At 33.0% G+C, this 20,000-nt stretch overlaps 1 protein-coding gene across 38 annotated transcripts in view; it reads right to left on the reverse strand.

The window, feature by feature from the left end:
- Positions 1-20,000, reverse strand: part of LOC145271199 (arf-GAP with coiled-coil, ANK repeat and PH domain-containing protein 2-like) — a 636,480-nt gene that overhangs the window by 249,444 nt on the left and 367,036 nt on the right. For 10 of the 38 annotated variants that reach the window (XM_080126733.1, XM_080126758.1, XM_080126738.1 and 7 more), the window contains one exon: positions 17,597-17,620. The exons of the other annotated variants lie outside the window; for them this stretch is intronic. In XM_080126733.1, coding sequence (XP_079982859.1) covers positions 17,597-17,620 — 24 coding nt within the window. The remainder of the gene's footprint in view (positions 1-17,596; positions 17,621-20,000) is intronic. 38 annotated transcript variants of the gene reach the window in all.

Consider the following 20,000-nt stretch of genomic DNA (forward strand, 5'->3'; position numbering starts at 1 on the left):
TGTAATCTAAAATTGCTAATTTCTTTGAAAACTATTTTCTTTAATACTAAATTATCTACTTCATCGTTTTTCATAATTTTTGGATATTTTTATTACTGTGACATGACAATTCAAGATTTCAGATTTTCAATTTCGCTACAATAATAAAGAACCTAAAATGATTTTTATTGAGAAAAAAAAAGCAAAAAGGGGTTTTTCTTGAATAATCAAGTTTGTTCAATATGAAAAGTAAAACTTTAAAAAATTATAACAAGAAACAAAATATATAAAACTAACAAATTTGGTTTAAGATATTGTTTTCATCTTTGTTTTGTTTTTTTTGTTTTTTGAATCAACAAATAATTCTCAAAATTTTGGATTTTTTTACAACTTTATAATCTACTAGCGAGGGGTACCCGGCGTTGCCCGGGTGTTTTTCGGGGTATTTGAAAAAAAACCCGAAAATGTGAAAAAAAAAACGAAGCCTTCGCGACGCGCAGTTGGAAAATAGTAAAGTGTTTAAAAAAAAAAACAGGTGCGCGTTTTTGATTGACGTGACGGCGATAGGTATTCAGCAGTTAGAATTTTGTGCGGGACAGTTTTGAATGAGGCCAATAAATCGGTTTATTTGTTTTTAAAAACCTGCTCCCTGTTTATTAGGAGGAGCGAAATGAAAGCTACAGTCTGATATGACGAAGTCGACATTGAACAAACATTACTTAGCTCTCTTGAGACAACTGGCTTTCGGCCTGTGATTAGAGTCGAGTTTCGCTTTTTGTTTATACCGAAAACCGAATGTAACGCGTGCCGATGCGGGAAATGTCGAATAATTAACGTTTGAAAGTCAATCAAATTAAATAGACAGGCGAGCTCCGTGGGTAACTCTGAGATATTACAATTTATAGATGATATAAAAAGTTTTAGGAAGTTGTGAACCGAGCAAGCGCTTCTCTGAAAGAAGCCTTTTGTGGACATCGAGGAAAAGCGTACATACATACATACATTTTCGCTTATATATATATATATATATATATGTATAAGGAATGAAAAAATGTACCAGTGGTGGTTGACGTTATGTTTAAAGAAAAAATAGAAAAAAACCGAATGAAATTATTAAAAAATCAACGTTTCGTCCTTGTCTCAGAGGACATCTTCAGGATAATTGAAATAAAAATGTGATAAAAGAAAAAGTCATAGATCGTGCGAAAAAAGACAGTTTTTTAAAATCCAACCCATGTCGGGAAAGGACGAATATGTGTGCGTATGGGAAGGTTGTTTGATGTCTATATATACAATTTTAAAATGCATTTAAAATAAATATGTACATTTTTTTTTTTTTTTTTCTTCTGCGAAACTACTCATTTTCCTGAAACATTCAAAGAAAAACGGCTAGCCAGGATCCACCCTGATACCTTGCTCTTTGATTATTATTTTCCCTATGCTAGGGGTTAAATGGTAGAAGCCTTTTCTTTGCGTAATAGTATTAGTATTCAAAATTAGTGCTGATTCTAAAAGTCTTCTTTTAGCTCTATCTATCACGTATTTAATAATTTTCGCTTGATCTAAATTAAATGAGTGATCGTGTTCTGCAACAATTTCTTTTATCACATTTTTATTTCAATTATCCTGAAGATGTCCTCTGAGACAAGGACGAAACGTTGATTTTTTAATAATTTCATTCGTTTTTTTTTCTATTTTTTCTTTAAACATATATATATATATATATATATAGATGGAATTTACAGTTTTTTACAAACTTATAATTAGGGCTGTGACAACAGCATATTCTTATTATTGTTTTGACTCTCGAGTGTATATCCGACACAGTTAATCAATCGAGAACCACATCACTATCTAAAAACATAAGATATTCACTGATATATACTCGAGAGTCAAAATAATGAGAAAAGAATATTCTCTTGGCATAGCCGTAGTTATTAATATGTAATTTACAGTTTATTTACAAACTTATAATCCAATTGTAATTTGTTATATAGAACAGAAAATTAACTAAAATAAATTGGTTTAAATCACCTTTCAGAACAACGATTTCTCAGAGGAATCAGAGTGAAGGGCAAAAGTACAGAATAGTTAACACACATAAAAAAAAACCCCACATAATTCATACCAAAAGTATTAGCATAAAATTATTTACCTAATCCACAGTTTTAACATTTATAACACACTAGCAAGGCTACCCGGCGTTGCTCGGGACCGTATAAACAATGAAAAAACAAAAGCAGATATTGAACATATGTTTTATTCTTAGAGGAGAGGAATCTTTCATCTCAAGTTTTAGCGTTACAAACAAACATTTGTCTTTTATATATATATAGATAATGACAGGTTTTTTGGGGGCCCCCCTCGAAGATAACTGATCAGTTGACCAACTTCTAGTGGTCCGTTTGATGTGAAATTTCGATATTTGTCATCCGGGTGATGGGGCTTCGATATGATACCAAATTTGTCAAGTTTGGTTCCGTCTTTCAAAAGTTTTAGCGTTACAAACAAACATACACACAGACGTTTGGCTTTTATATATATAGAAGATTTTATTGCATATTTTTTTTTAATCCATAAAATGTCTTCTCAACAAATGAAAAGTACACGTAATGGCCACTAGGTCTTCTTGCTGTTAACCATGATTAAATGTTAATTGTCAAGATGATGCATTTTATAATGAAAATAAAATCAAATAAAATGTGTTATAAACATTCAGACTAAGCAAGTAGAGAATTTTATTCAAGTGTGTTTTATATAAATTATACTATTGCTTATGTTTTGTTTTTGTTTGCAACTTATAAAGTGTTAACTATTCTGTACTTTTACTGCTTAAAGTGTCAACAGCTAAAAACATATCTGCTCACTGACTGGAAATTTATCCTCTAGTAAAAAACCTAAGATATTAGATCTCTTAGCCTGATATAAGTATGGCCTTGCTACTATATGAAATTACGATAAATTGCATTAAAAAAAAACAAAAATACTATTGTCTGTCAAATCTATTACTTATACAGGGTGACCCCCCAAAAAAAGAGGCCATCTAGAACACATGATATAGAACGGAAAAAAAAAAAAAAAAAAGGCCAAATACCCTAGTGTTTTGATGTGATGTTTTGAATATAATAAACTAGTTATGACTAAAGTTTCATTTCATTCGGACAAAACACTAAGAAATGGGGCCTAATTAGAGCTGGGGCCCGTTTTTTTATGGGTAACCCTGTATAAATCCATATATACAACAACAATTTATAACAAACAAACAGACAAACAACAACAAAAAAAAAAAGCAACTGTATACAATTATGCCTTGATAATAGTATTGTTTTTGCCATGAATTAACCCAAAATGGATGAATATGTTGTAAAATAAATACTGATACTTGCCAAAAAAAGGTGTTACTCTTATTGAGAGATTGTTATGTTTGAATGTCGTTTTCTATCATTTTTAGAGTTACCTCCCTTTGTGGCGAGCAAACAAAAAAAACTCACTAATGTTCTGCTTAACCTTTTATGACCTGGTTGAACCAATTCGTTCAGTCGTAATTAAATGAATATAAAGGCATAAATGAAGTGCCAATTGATTCAAACACGCCTTATACATATTAGTTCAGTATCTGGGTAGATGCCAGATACCTCCAGATTGCAACTGTCCATTGCTTACATTCAGTATGCCGCCATCTAGAATTAACAATAAATATACCTTTTTAATCATCTACATCATAATTGAGGTCATAAAAGGTTTGAAACGTAGAGTGAGGTAAAGAGATGAGAGAGAAGGACAGAGAGGGATTGAAAGAAAATGGAAAGAGATAAAGAAAAGATAGAAAATGAGAAAGGGAAAGAAAGGACAGAGAGAGAGAAAAGAGGAGAGAGAAGGGGGGAAGGAGAGAGAAAAAAGGGGAAAATGGAAATAGAGCAAAAAAAGGAAGAAGAGAGCAGAAAAAGGGGAAGGAGAAAGAGAGAGTAAAAAAAAGGAGAGAGAGGGGGGAAAATTAGCAGGGGGAGAGAGAGAGAGAGAAAAAGAAAAAGAAAGAAAGAGAGCGAGAGAAAAAAAGAAAGCTGAGATTCATGGAACGCAGACTCTGCTATAACAGACACTTTAACTTGCTTGGACATTTTGTAAAAATCCATGCCTATCTAATTCTAGAGGATCTCCGCACGGGCAACTTTTACAGGGAAAAACTTTTGAAGGCAGTCAGAGAAATGTCTGCTAAAGTGATCTGAGGGAATTTAAAAATTCAATCTGCAAGAAGCAAGAACGGCCGTCTTTAATGGTTGAAGAAAAACTTTTGTTATGATAGTCTCGGGACACAGAAGATTGACTGATGATCAAAGAAGACACTCTGCACTTCAAACATCACACGCGGACTCTTCGCTAGTTCATAACAAAAGTACTAGCATTCTCTTTTTTTTTTGAAAGAATTTAAAATCATTTTGTAAATAAAAATATTTCAAACATAAACCATAACGCTTTTTTTTTTTTTGTCTATGATTTTAATCAGAAAGAATATCAAAGATAATAATATTGGTTCCACATATTAAGAGAAAGGTTAAAAACAAAGAGAAAGAGCACCATTCAGACTTCCAACAGAAGTGCGCGGGAAGTAGTGAAATCATTAAGAGGCTTATTGCCAGTAACGTTTCAAAAGAGACCAACAGCAATTATCAGTCAGAAATCAAGAACATCGTGATTTGCAGGTACGTGCATGAAAAGAAGCAGAGAATGCTGGTCTGCTGAGTATACCTGCTGTTACTCAGCCTCCAGGGAATGCCAGTTTAATGAAGCATATGAAAACTTTTTAGTAAGTAAATAAAAATAATCACTAGTGGCCATGTGGAAATCCCATGGTGCGAAACCACAACCATACAACCAAAAAATAAAATTAATCGTTTACTAAAATAAATTTAAAACCTCTACCCTGATTATAACTAATAACTCCGACCCCTCGACTGAGTTGCTTGATAAGACTAACTTATTTTATGAATTCAAATGCCCTTTGAGTGACTGTGTCTCCGACAATGAAAGTGAAAACATATACATAGGTTTGACTACCACCACTTTGTCAAGGAGATTAACCATGCACCGCTCTGAAAAGTGTGCTATATTTAACCACTTGACTAATCAATATTCCTGTCCCAAAAACAACCTATTAATAAAATAACTTTACTAATAACATTCAAAGATCTTATAAGAGATGCACCATGGGGAAATATTTTTTCTTTTTCTGCTGAACAGTGCGCAAGTGAGACCACTGAATGATTCAAAACAGCGATTGAAGCACATGTTCCCATGCGGAAATTTTATAGCAAGCCCCATTCTCCCCAATGGTTTACTTCTACTTGCAAAACTGCCATTGCTCACAGGCAGCATACATACCGCAGGTTTAACCGACATAAATCCAGTTCAAACAGACAGAAGTGCATAGAAGCTAGAAGTAACGTTAAGAAAGAAATAGCGACAGCTAAGAGAGAATTTACTGAAACCACTAAAAAACGCATCGAAGCACAAAAATTAGGAACTTGTGACTTCTGGAAAATCTACAACAGTGTAGTAAATAATGGGCAATCAACAATTCCCCTACTAACCAACAATCACGAGATTGTTTGCTCAGCAAAGGACAAGGCTAATATGCTTGCCAGTCGGTTTGCCTCAAACTCCACACTGAACCCTCCAACCACCTCCTACCTGAATTTCTTATGCGGACAGACGCCATGCTAGACGATCTGAAAATCACCCCTGCTCAGGTGCATGCTATCATAAAAAACCTTGACACTTCAAAAGCATGTGAACCCGATCTCATCCCAGCTGTGCTATTAAAAAAGTGCTCAGCCGAAGTAGCTCCAGTTTTCTCCAACCTCTACAACAAATGCCTTAATAAATCTTGCTTTCCGGTCTGTTGGAAAACTGCTTCTGTGGTACCAGTATTTAAGAATTCTAGCGAAAGAACTGACCCATCAAATTATCACCCCATTAGCCTCCTTCCACTTTTCGCCAAAATATTAGAGACCATAATTAACCATGCTCTAGTCCATCACCTTACAGATGCTAAACTTCTGACTGACAAACAATATGGATTTAGACACGCCCGTTCCACAGTAAACATCCTCAATGTAATCTCTAAACGTATATACGATTCACTGGACAAGGCGGGGGAGGGCAGAGCAGTAGCTCTAGATATATCCAAGGCTTTTGACAGGGTATGGCATGAGGGTCTCCTCAGGAAAATTAGATCATACGGTATCACTGGTAGAATACTTAACATAATTAAATCCTTCTTAGATAAGAGAAAAATCCAGGTTGTCCTCGACGGTCGTACATCTAAACAGTGTGATATAAATGCGGGAGTGCCTCAGGGGTCTATTCTTGGACCTCTATTGTTCCTGATATTTATTAATGACCTCCCCGACAAAACTGCCTCTGAGATGGGTATATATGCTGATGACACCACACTCTATAACAGGCATGACAGGAAAACAAATGAACACATATCTAAAGAAATGGCAAAAACACTAGAGGATGACCTCCAATCTGTAGTGGAATGGGGACAAAAATGGATGGTCACATTCAATGCTGCCAAGACTAAACTGGTTTCTTTCAATAATTACAAGAAACCTTCTCTGCCATCAATAGCAACGGCCAGTGAGTCTTTATCAGAGTACATCTTTCAAACTGCTTGGCCTAACGTTCACAGGAAACATGAGTTGGAACAATTATATTGAAAGCATATATATTGAGACTGAACCTTCTCTTCCCTGGTCAGACTCTCTGCCTCCCTTCTTCTGACTTCTCTTCTAACTAACTAACTCTCACTTCCTATATTGAGAAATCCATGCATGTCCGGCCGGTTGAATTCCTTTGTGAAAACAACAAAGGAAAAATGGGAAATCAGAATGTTCGGAAACGTGCAGGTCGCGCATGTTGATGGCACGTGAATTGTGGTCACATTGGCCGGACATGCATGGATTTCTCAATATAGGAAGTGAGAGTTAGTTAGAGAGTTAGTGAGAACTCAGGAGGCAGAGAGTCAGAGTCAGACGATAGTCTAGGTCCAGACATGGGTTTCAATTGTCTAGAAGCGAGACGATCACTTTTGAAACATTAGAATGTGAACCTTTGAATTCCTGAACGCAAAGCCACCAACCGGTCAGTGGAAGAATAAATGCTCATCATGTTTTTATAACTGCCGTCTCCTGTGTCCATCATTACATGAAAAAGGTATTGTCTATTTATGTGTACAAACTATTTGAAATTCATCATTTAAAAATATATGTGTTAGAAAGTATATGTGTCTATTTATGTTATATAAACACTCCCGTTCAAACAGAACTGTCAAAAGCATAAATGTCGACCTCTCAATCTATCGGTATAAATGCCAATCTATCAGTCTATCTATCTAGATATCAAATCCCCTCTCAAAGTGTAATTATATGTATTCTCTCTCTCTCAATTATAAACTCTCACTCTCTCTCTCTTTATATACACCTGTTAATGTCTTCATATCTCACAACATGATCACACACATGAACCTCAAAGATCTCTTACTTCCATGAACACTCTTAAGACTCTTATTCTTCTTAACATGGAAACAAAAGAACATACATTCATCATTGTAATAATAACACTACGTAACAATTTTAAATAGTTACATATTGCCAAACATAAATAATATTAAAAAGAATAGTTATTTAATGGCAGAGGACAGACATAGACACAAGGGACAATTTAGATTTGGGGGGAAAATACAGTTCTCCCACAGGTGGAACACTGGATCGAGAAAAAAAAAACTGGGGGGGGGGGTAATTTTTACATTAGGTTTTTTTGTAGAATGACTTTAATAGGTTTTCACTTATGCTGATTAAGAAAATTACATTCGTATTTTGTGGAGACAAGTACTTGCCAGGACACTATACATACAAATGTAGGCAAATTTGGGCATATTTTATTGGTTTTAAAAATATAGATTCTTTTTTACCAATTGTTATAAAATTTTAATCATAGAATAGTATTATAATCTTCAAAAAGCTTGCAAATTTTCATCTAGTTTCGTCCCATAGAACCAAAGATATAAGTATTTCAATATTAAATTTGGCTACGGGTATAGATATATCCATAAAATTGAAAATTGAAAAAAAGTTTTCAGTGGAATTTTTTACAGAATACAAAAAATTAAAAACGATAGGTTTTTTAAAAATGTTTGAAAATTTCATGCTACAATACACATAGGAAAACTTGAAAATGAAAAAAAGATGAGTTCTCTTTCAATTTTTTTTTTTTTTTTTTCACAGAAACTACAAAAAAAGTGATCACATCTCAAACACATATTCGAACAACAAGTCAGCAAGAACAATTTAGAATATCAAAGTGCAGGGAATACAAAACAAAAAACAGAAAAAGTGCACGTGAATATAGCTCCTTCTGCTTCTCTAAGCACCATTCACAAAATGCCCCCCCCCAAGAAAACACATGCCGAAATACCGCACACACGTGAAGTGCTGATAAATAGGAAAACCAAAAGATGTTTTGGAACTTGTTTACATAAAAATTGATAATATGTAACATTCGAACTACTGTTCTCATCTTGAATGGTATTCTCATAATGTTCCGACCGATGTAATCTCTGACCTTTTTCAGGTGTATCTTGTTGCACTTTATTCCAAACAAATTCTTCAAGTATAACAACACTCACCTTAAGATGGTCGGACATTACATGAGGCGAAACGTTGTCAGAATAGCATCCAAGATGAATCGTGGAAAGTGGAGAGTTAGCTTGCATAATATCAGTAAAGGTTGGACGTCTAAACAAGGCCAAAGTGATGTTAAATAGATAAGAAGATATATACTAAAATATATATATATATATATATATATATATATATATATAATTCCAGGTCAAAGTTATTCAAAGATGAAAACCAAGGAATTTAGCAATGTCAACAATGTTTAATAAAAAGAGCAAGATATACACACACATATATATATATATATATATATATATATATATATATATATACTAGCAAAAGTACCCGTCGTTGACTGGGTTCAAAAACAGCCTTCAGAAAATGGTCCTCTGATTTATTAAAGTATGATAGGTTATGAAAAGGAAGGGTTGTAAAGAGATAGCTTCGAATTTGGGGGTATCAAAATCAAAGCAAAATATGATGAAAGTAAAAATAAAATGGATAAACCCCATAATTTATTATACCATACCTGTTCACACTGAAACACTTATCACAATATTCTGTGGATCTATATTAAACAAACCTTGTTAAACTTTGTGACATATTTCCATTCTATGGAGCTCAGGCGCGAACGCAGACCCCACAATTTTATTATACCATCCCTATTTAAGTTAAAACATACTTATCACAGTATTCTTATGTACATCTATATCAAAAACACTTGTAAACGTTTTTTTTATTTTTAAAATTTTTTATTTCCATACTTTGTGGACCAGGCGCGAACGCAGACCCCACAATTTTAATGAACCACCGTTCTGCCAGATCAAACATACCCATTCCCGTGTCTCGATACATCTTCTATCATTATATGTAATCAGTTTTTTAAAATAGTCAACCATATAGGAGCCTATTCGTGACCAGACACACACACACACACACACACACACACACACACATTTAGCTTTATATTATAGATATATATAGGAAGAAAGGTTGTATGATGAAATGCGAAGTGAATGTCCTTGAAAACAGTGTGGTAAAATGATCCAAACTGTATTTTGGGTAATCCACATCACAAGGTAATGATCCGAATAAGGCATGCTCCAGGAATTAAATTCATGTACGTAAAATTTTTTATATATATATATATATATATATATATATATTTAAAAGAGTGTAGCCATCAACAATTGTGGGTTTTTTTTAAAGGTTTTCATCATATTTTTATTTTAAAATATTTTTATAACGCGTTTCGAGCTTAGGGTGTGCTCTCTTCAGATATTTTCGTAAAAAGTTTTTCTTTAAAATGGGAGTTTGTGGATATGCCTCCGCTGATATTAAATATGTTTTTCATAGTGGTGCGATGCGTGTGTTCAGTGTTTAGACGTCCTGTCTCCAACTTTAAGTGTTTAAAATAAAAATATGATGAAAACCTTTAAAAAAAAAACACAATTGTTGATGGCTACACTCTTTTAAATATACATTTTTTCTCTCGTTGGAACTACACAACCATCACTTTAAATATATATATATATATACTTAGCAAGGATAGAAGTAAAATATTTTTGCTTGTTTTCATTTCCTTATAAGGGAAATGTTTATACATAATGTTTTATTGTTAAAGTGTTTTATATTCAACAAGTCTGAAGAAAGGCTGTTCTAGTGAAAATTTTCAAACGATATAATGTTTGAATTTGTCCGAATAGTCTTGAAACAATTGTAACTAATGATGAAATACACTATTTGTTGCTATCAACCCATTCTTCGAAGTCTTGGTTTTTGTTAAAACAAAATATGAATGCTCAATTATGAAATATGATAATTTTGTAGTTTACAGTTTAAATCATATCTTTTTGGCTTAAAATTTATTGGTATATGTACGATTACTGAATTATATAAACCCAGTATAATTTGGAATACTACAAATAAGACATATATATATATATATATATATATATATATATACATTGCGCATGGTCACAACACAGACATGACAATGTTTCGGACAGTTAGGAATAACGAATGTCCTCATCAGGTGACTCAAAAAGGTACCTTTTGGAGCCAGCTGATGAGCTCATAAGTTATTCATAACTAACTGACTGAAAAATTATCATGTCTGTGTTGTGACCATATAAAGTGTTCATTTGAAAATAAAGTATATATATATATACTTTATTTATATATATATATATATATATATATATATATATATATATATATATACACACACACATTGTAATAAATTACTGAAAGGAAAATCGGAAAAATGGAAACGCTGCAAAATATAAGAGACAAATTCGAATCAAAAACAAACTTGCAGACTAACAATTTTTTTTATCAACAATAATTTTATCAAACAGAAAAGAAAGATTTGATTTTTGGATCAGCTTTGTGTACAAAAGTGACCAAAAGTATAATTATTTCCAAATTTTATACTCCACACACATTTCACGCTAGGTAAGTTCCATTAGATCGTACAGAGGCTAGACACAGAAAAAGCAAAAACCTGAAAACTAAAAATAGTCTTTTGATACAATCTGTTGGCAGTTAACTTGTTAGACACCATGCTAAAAAGGGGAGACAACTCAGCGTTACAAATAGCACGAAAATGCGAAGCTCACACTCAACAAGAAAAACTATTAGCTTATATGGACAAAAATATAAATATAAAAACAGTAAAAATAAAATAATTCAATAAATAATGTCCTCTTATGCATAAAACATTGCAAAGAATTGGTGACATTGAATAAAGAGTTAAAAAAAAAAAAAGGAATAGATGATGTCATATATATATATATAAAAAGCAAAATGTGTGTATGTGCAAATTTTTTGTGTATGTCCGGCAAAGGTTTCTTTGGGGGGGGGGGGGCACTCGGGGGAGGTCACCGTCAACTTTTTATATTCTACCTAGCTTATAATATCTACGATTCACGAAACGAGGCCGTGTGTACCTTTTTTTTTTGGCAAACTTTTATACGCTATTTTTGCGATATTTCTTCGTCTAAGCGTGTTTGTTTGGCTTTTCCATATAAAAAATCAAAACTGAATCCGTAGCAAATAGAGCTCCTTGACACTCATGCCAGAAGGCCCAGAACAGCAATCAGCTTTGATCAATGCAGAGGAAACCCCGTCATATCAGACAATTGCTATTCATTCTGGGGCACTCCCCTTTTTATGGGGAGCTGGATTTCCCCAACATCTTGGGAAAACTGGCTTCCAGCCAAAATTAAGTCGCATGATGTTTGACCTCATGAAGTCCACACACCTGTCACTTAACTTGTGAATTGTTAAATTAATATGCTTTTCAGTCCCTGCCACGTTGTGACCGATCGGTAAGATGTCAGGTTTTAATCACACTTTCTTTTTTACCTTCACGCCAAGGGTTCGGGTTGAAGCCTATCTAACTACCACAACCTTTTTTCTCTTTTACACAGACAAACACACGGCAACGCCAGGCACCCATGCTAGTATTGTTTAAAAAAGAAAAAAAAAAAGGAATAGTTGACGTTATATTTAAAAAAAAAAAATGTTTCTCTATATGCTTTTCAGTGTCTATTTTCATTGAGTGTCTTCTAATATTAGCATTCATCTATATATATAAAAGCGAAAATGCATGTATGTATGTGTGTTCGCTTTTTCTGTGTGTCTACAAAACGCTTCTTTCAGAGAAGCGGTCGCTCACTTCACAACCTTTTAAAACTTTTTATATCACATATAAATCGTAATATCTCACAGTTAATAACGAAGCTCGCCTGTCTATTTAATTTGCTCGATTTCGGGAAGATAAATATTCAAGATTTGTCGCTCGCCGCATGTGGGTTAGTTTTTTCCTATAACATCTTGGGGGAAAAAAAAGCATTCAGCAGTAAATGAAATCCCGCAGTCAAACTTGACCTCATTAACTCATTAAAACGGGCACCTGCCAAATCCAAGTAATTAAATAAATTCAAACGTGTTTCCGTTAGCATCTCGCGGTGGGGCAATGGTTAACGTCTCACTTTTTTTTTTTCACACTTTAATTTACAACTTTGCCTCAACGGTTCGGGTTCGATCCTCATACTTACTTTTTTTGTAACACCCCCCACACACCTCCAAACACCCGGGCAACGCCGGGTACCCCTCGCTAGTCTACAATATAAATCTCACCTGTCTGTTTAAATGTATGTTTGTATGTCTGCCTAAAACTTTCAACAGAAGCGACAGATTTTCACGAGATCGGTATCATTTTGAAGCTCAATGTCTCAGATGACAAATATCGAAAAATTGGCCCAAAATATTAATTCCTTCACCCTCAACTGGGCACTTTTGTACAGGGAGGGGTCACTTTCTTTCGCTGATATTTTCAAAATTCATCACCTCTTTTCATCACCGCATTGAAATTTTTGCAGAAATAAGTAGTTATCGAGATATAAAAAGTTGTTTTATGCATTGTATTCTTTGGCGGCCATCTTTGTTACGTGTGTAGATTTGTTTATGGCACGCATGCACGCGCGTAAAAAAAAGATGTCCGCCAAAGAATACAATGCATAATACAACTTTTTATATCTCGATAACTGCTTATTTCTGCAAAATTTCAATGCGATTTCCGTATGCAACATAGTCGAAAATGTATAAAAGTCGTCATTTATAAGAAAATTGTGGACCTAATCTAAAAAAAAAATACTAAAATTTCTTTGTTTAGGACTTATAGTTTTGTATAAAAATAGTATTATATGTTCCTATCACAAAAATAAAGAAAATCGAACCTTTCCTAAGTAGAAAATTATGAAGTTAAAACGCATTACAAAAAAAACAATGAGCGGAAACAAAGGAAGCATTATCAGCTGATTTATCGAGTTTGTTTATGCGAGTAACCATTTCTACTCGCATACTTTTCAGTCGGTTTCTGATCTTTTTTCGTTATTGCGAACACTGTTGATTCATTGAGTTTAACCATTTCTGAAAAAGGCTAGTCGCATTGCTTTTCAATCGGTTTCTGATCTTTTTTCGTTATTGCGAACACTGTTGATTCATTGAGTTTAACCATTTCTGAAAAAGGCTAGTCGCATTGCTTTTCAATCGGTTTCTGATCTTTTTTCGTTATTGCGAACACTGTTGATTCATTGAGTTTAACCATTTCCGAAAAAGCTACTCTCATTGCTTTTCAGTCGGTTTCTGGTCTTTTTTCGTTATTGCTTCTAAACTTGAAGACGCTGATTCACGTATTTTACAATTATCAGGTACTTAAATTATTTACCCCCGACTGTATAATATTTTTTTACTCATTAGGGGTAAATTTACCCCTGGGTAAGAACCTTTGCCCTAGACAAAGCATGCTGGTACTTGATATACGATAAAAATATAAACGATATGAAAAAAAAAACAAAAAAAAGTCATCTAATATCTTGATAATTATTTTTTGTATCATTTGAATTATTTGTTATTATTCTCTTGGTTTTTTCACAACGTTTCGGCCGATGTAACATCCGACCATTTTCATGTGCCTTCATGAATGGTCAAAAATATTTGTGTTTTTGCTTTCCCAACGAACATAGCCGTTAGAAATTTAAAACACAAATCTATTTTTTTTTTTTTAATGAATCCAGATTTATAAAAAGAAAAAAAAAAAAAAAGAAATAGACTTGGCGCTATTTGCGTTTAAAATTTCTAACGGCTATGTTCGTTGGGAAAAGCCAAACATTTTTCATTATTCACCAACATCAAATGTGAATATACCTGAAGATGGTCGGAGGTGACATCGGCCGAAACATTGACTGGAATACACACTTATGAAAGAAATAATGCATCAAATGATATTTTTTTTTGCTAATTTGAATCAAGAGAACTGCAGACAAATTTTCTAAAGATTGTTCTCGTAGCAAAATATTTAAATTTGGAAAAAAAAAAAAAAAAAAACTTAACCAATATGTGCACATTTGGGAAATAATATATGGGTAATGTTAGTGGCAGAGAACCTCATCCGAATGCCTAATTATAAAGTGAAAAAAATAAAAGCATTATATTTATTTATATAGGTCTTACAGAAGATCATGACACCATCAGTACCGTCGGTTTCAAATCCAAACAAAAGGGACATAAACAGAGGCTAAATAGAATTAGGTTTAGAAGACCAACTATAAGTCCCCATTGTTTGGATTTGAAACCAATGGTACCGATGTCTTGATCTACTGCAACTATATATATGTAGAAATATATTTTTTTTATAATATATACCAATCCTTATTTAAGAAGCTCAATATAATTACAGAGCAATATAGTGAATAAATGACAACTATCTTCCAAAATTCATGATGTTGACCATCTTATAATTTATTCCTTTAATTCAGTTGATATTTACAATTCTTGACAGTATCTGTTTCGTAGCGCAAAATCAATCACTTAATTATTATATCAATCAGTGAATCTATCATGCCCTTAACTCATCAGAAGAAATAGCAACAATCAATCCATCAAAAGGAAAGTGTGATCCGACATGAATAAAATCCGAACATTGGAAGAGAAGTTGCAAATACCTTTACTAGGTTTCCATCACACTTTTTGAATTGTACAAATCAACTGAATTAAAGAAATAAATTATAAGATGGTCAATATCATGAATTTTGGAATATAGTTTTTTGTCATTTATTTACTATATATATATATATATATATATATATATATATATTATTGCCGTTCCACCACACTTAAGTTCTAATGATACTCTAATGTTAGCGAAAAGTAAACCTTCGACTAGAGTTAACTCCCTTTGCTAGCTATTTAAAAATCTTGAACCCATCAACATTTAAAGGTTATAAAAAAAAGATGTTATTAATAAATTAGTCATGATTATAAATATATTAGGCCGTTACACATGAAATGTCAGTTGCCATCCACCAAAACCTCTGAAAATGATAATTTCACTAAGTCTATTTAATCGCATAGTTTATGATGGTCTATATATAAAACTATTAATGCTTGCATGTATGTTTTCCTTGGAAAGAGCAAGGTTAGAGAATCTTCATAAAAAAACTGAAAGAGTATTTATATGTAAAAACTTAATGAGGAAAACAATGGCAGCAGTTACAAAAGTAAGTGCACCCTTTTAAAGGCCATGAGGGAACGCCCTCTTAACGCTTAGGACAGCAGACTTAGTTATCAGAAATTTTGCAAGTGATTTTTTTTTTTTTACAGTTCTGATTTTTTGCGATGAGGACTGATTGTTTTTATTACTTGTTTTGCTCCAACTATTGCTCTCATCTTGAGAATTATTTGTGAAACGTTTTGGTCGGTGTAGCCTTCGACCTTCGTCAGGCATGTTGGTCGTTATCTTGAAGGAGATAGAAGAAAAGTTACTGGCTCCGTAGATGGTTTTGTATTCTTGGAATTGATTACTGTACACGCAATAACCCTTATCCCTGAGTGGCCTTCGGGCCTTGATAAGTGGTGAACCCCCCCCCATGTAAAAAAAAATAAATTGTTTTTTGTTTTTTTGCTGTGGTTTCGTATGTGTGAAAAAAAAAATTTGGTTGACAAGGGAGAGGCAACTCTAATAAAGTTTGACAGAGGATTAGCTTCCTTTTACCGTTGAAATTTTAAGGAGAGGTTGTACAAATTTTTGTTTTTCCTACAATTAGAGGTTCCCATATACTGCTCATATCTATGCTCGGTCTGCTTAGGAATTTTTTAGCGTATGCGCTGTTTGTTTTAGTCGTCTAACTCTCCATCTTGCATCCCTGTCAATTATTTGAATCTCGTTCCACAAAGGGAAGTGTGTTCCTATTTATTTTCTCATGTGATCAGCTAGTACCAACTTTTCTAAACCCCCACCCCTCGTGTCACAGCTTTACGGTGTTCTTCTAGGCTTACCTTTAGGGGGTGACTGGTCTCACCTTTGCATAATTTTCTGTGGGAGAGAGGTTGCAGGGAAGAGAAAAGGACATCACCCACTAAGCTACGAAGTCTATTTTGTACTCTGTCAAGGCAGGATAGGCTGTTTTTAGCAGCTCCTGCCCAGATGTGGCAGCAGTACTCCATCCTTGGACATGGTTGGTTGGTTGTTTTTGTTTTACGGCATATCAACCTTTTGCAGGTTATTTAATGCCGAATCAAGTTATTTTGAGGAACAATTTTTTAATGGAGCATATTTTTTTTTTTAAGTCGGATTCTATTTAACCCATAGTTGGGACCCTAACAGGTACTACCACTCCGGGTCAGAGTGGACCTGAGAGCAACGGCAATTAAAGGGTGGCTCCACACTCCCCAAGGCCCGCAAGGTGGGGTCTTACCATCAGATATAGTTTTAGGTCATATCCAGGACCGGACATACTTGGCTTTTATATAGATAGAGAATTGCATCAGTAGTGAGATATCTTCTAGAGTGGTAGAAGGACCCACCATTTTCCCAGCGACCTTAGCAACAGACTTGATGTACGCGCTCCACTTGAATTGAGCAGTGTCATAGTGATTAAGTTAAATGTCCGTATTAAGCAAGTCGAGCCTGCATGATCTCCCTCCACAAGTGAAAAAATTTACTTTCACCATGACTAATGTTTGTGCCAAATTTTTTTAAAAGATCCAAGACTGAGAAAAATGCAAACAGATGAATAATTTGAAGGCAATTTTACCCCTGTAAACCACTGTTCTAACCAATACGATACTACTACTCAGGACAGAAGGCAAAGCCTGGGAGGCAAGACCACCTAGAACTACACAGGACCAACAATACATTGCACGCAACAGGGAAAATTACAAAAATGATCTAGACTATGTTGGAATCGATCACTAAACAATCTTATTATTTGACGATTGGAAAAAAAAAAGGTTATCGATTTCAATGAATGATATTCCATGTGTAACAATCTAATATAATTATCATGTTTTAGTGATTGGATTAGTCATTGAACGTAAATAAAAAAAAAAAAAATTAAAAAATGGGGAAATAAACCAAAAAGATGTACCTTGGAAGATTTCTCATGTTTAAACTTTTGGAAAAAGAAACAAAAATATAACAAAAAACGTGCAACAAGAAAAAAAGAATACAATAAACGTTAAGCTTATTTGAGTTAACATATTTCATCATATATATATACATATATATGTATATATACATATATATGTATGTATATATACATATATATGTATATATACATATATATGTATATATACATATATATGTATATATACATATACATATATATATATATATATATATATATATATATATACACACACACACGTTTGAATGCAACATGCAATAAATGCAATTTGTGTCGAAATTGAGACATTAAATACGAAAAATGATGAACATATTAAATCTAGACTCAAACAAGTAGGTGATAATGGTCAAGTGGTCAATGACACGGACTGACAACCTGGGTGTTCAAAGTTCAAATCCAGTTCGTTCCACCAAAAGTCATTTTCACTTAAAACATTTGAAATCTTCTCGTTATTCTCCCTGTAAAGTACCAGATCTATTTCGAGAAAGAATTCTGACTAAAAAAATATCTGGGAAACCAATGCCAACCATAGAATCTTTGGATTCATACGATGTTGAACAAGAAGCAAATGAAATTTATGCTGATATCATTATCGGCAAACATAATTAGACGATGCGATCGAATGTTAAAAGCAGTACTTCTTGTAGTGATGGGTTCGCAAATTAAAAAAAATGCCATTTACTGGGTTTTGCAATCAAACTTTGCATGTATAATTCTTTGTTTCATTGGATAGAAAGAAAGCCAATAGAGTGCTCAATTATTTAGTAACAGAGCTTATTTCTTGATTTATAATATTACAGAACTTCAGATCAACATGGTACCTTAGGTTTTAATGTGGGGAGTGGGAACAAATCCTGTTAAAAAAAAATAATAATAATAATAATAAAAGAAAAAAAACTATTTTTTCTAGCAGGGTTCTATGGACAAATTTATCTTGAGTTGACTTTAGACAACTAAATATTTTCTTTTACTAGCCAAATAGAAAAATTACTAGCCAAACTCATATGATTTTTAGAATATGACATCTTCATTCTGTGACGAGTATGTACATCATAAAGATTTTTTTTTTTTTTTTTTTTTTTTTAACAAGTGTAATTCTAAATATACAACGAATTTTATTTTGATACTTGAAGGTATAAGCATTCTAATTTCTCCAGATTTTTTTTAAACAGCCTTCGTTAAAAAAAAAAAATATATATATATATCGTTCTATTAAACTTTTATTGTTTAAATAATTTAATTTTGTTTGTTTTATATAAAAAAAAAAGTTGAAAAGATATTTTTCACTTAGTAGTGAACTTTGCAAGATTGTCAGTGAAAGAAACACAATCGTCAAAAGATAAGCGTTTCATTATTTCTAGTCGCCATTTTGAAAAATCATGCACAAATGCGACTGTTTCACTCGCAATGTAAAGCCCTGTTTGCGAAAACATGGTGAAAGAATAGCTTTATTCATTTTATTAAAAAAAAAAAAAGTTGAAAAGATATTTTTCACTCAGTAGTGAGCTTTGCAAGATTGTCAGTGAAAGAAATACAATCGCCAAAAGATAAGCGTTTCATTATTTCTAGTTGACATTTTTTTTTAAAAAATCACTCGTAAATGCGACTGTTTCACTCGCAATGTAGAGTCCTGTTGAGAAACAGTGTTAGAAAATGGTAGTGAGCTTTGGAAGATTGTCAGTGAAAGAAACACAATCGCCAAAAGATAAGCGTTTCATTATTTCTAGTCGCCACTTTGAAAAATCACTGGCAAATGTGACTGTTTCACTCGCAATGTAGAGCCCTGTCTAGAGTTTTAATTATAAATTGCCATAATGTTGGGGTCAGTTTATCAGAAATCCCACAAGCCAAAAGATGGCTGATAAAAGCCTTAGAACAGTTGAAAATTAGAAATCTGGAAAACCCAGCAATTTTATTCAACAAGATCTGTCTCCACTCGCAGATTCAAACCTAAGGTATTATGTTGATCTGAATTTCTTTAATATGACAAAGCAAGAAATATTATGTTCTTGTATTAATATTTTATATATATATATATATATATATATATATATATATATATATATATATATATATATATATATATATATGAGAGGAAATATGCATTTTACATGCAAAAAAGTAGAAAATACTTGACTGAAGTTTAGAGAAATGTATTTTTTGAAGTAAAACTTGTTAATTTTTAGAAAGAGAAGAGGAAAAATATTAGGCAAAACAATAAAGAAGTGAGTTTTACATTTTTCATCGAAAAAAAAAAAAAATGGTCGAAAAAGAAAAAACAAAATCACAAATAAAAAATAATTATAAATAAGCAGTGAAAAATAAAATCTACAAAAATTTGGAAAGTTCAAAATTCCAGTTTTAA

The sequence above is a fragment of the Euprymna scolopes genome, chromosome 46, assembly GCF_053919585.1.
Source record: "Euprymna scolopes isolate OS-2025 chromosome 46, ASM5391958v1, whole genome shotgun sequence".
In the NCBI taxonomy this organism is placed as follows: Eukaryota; Metazoa; Mollusca; class Cephalopoda; order Sepiida; family Sepiolidae; genus Euprymna; species Euprymna scolopes.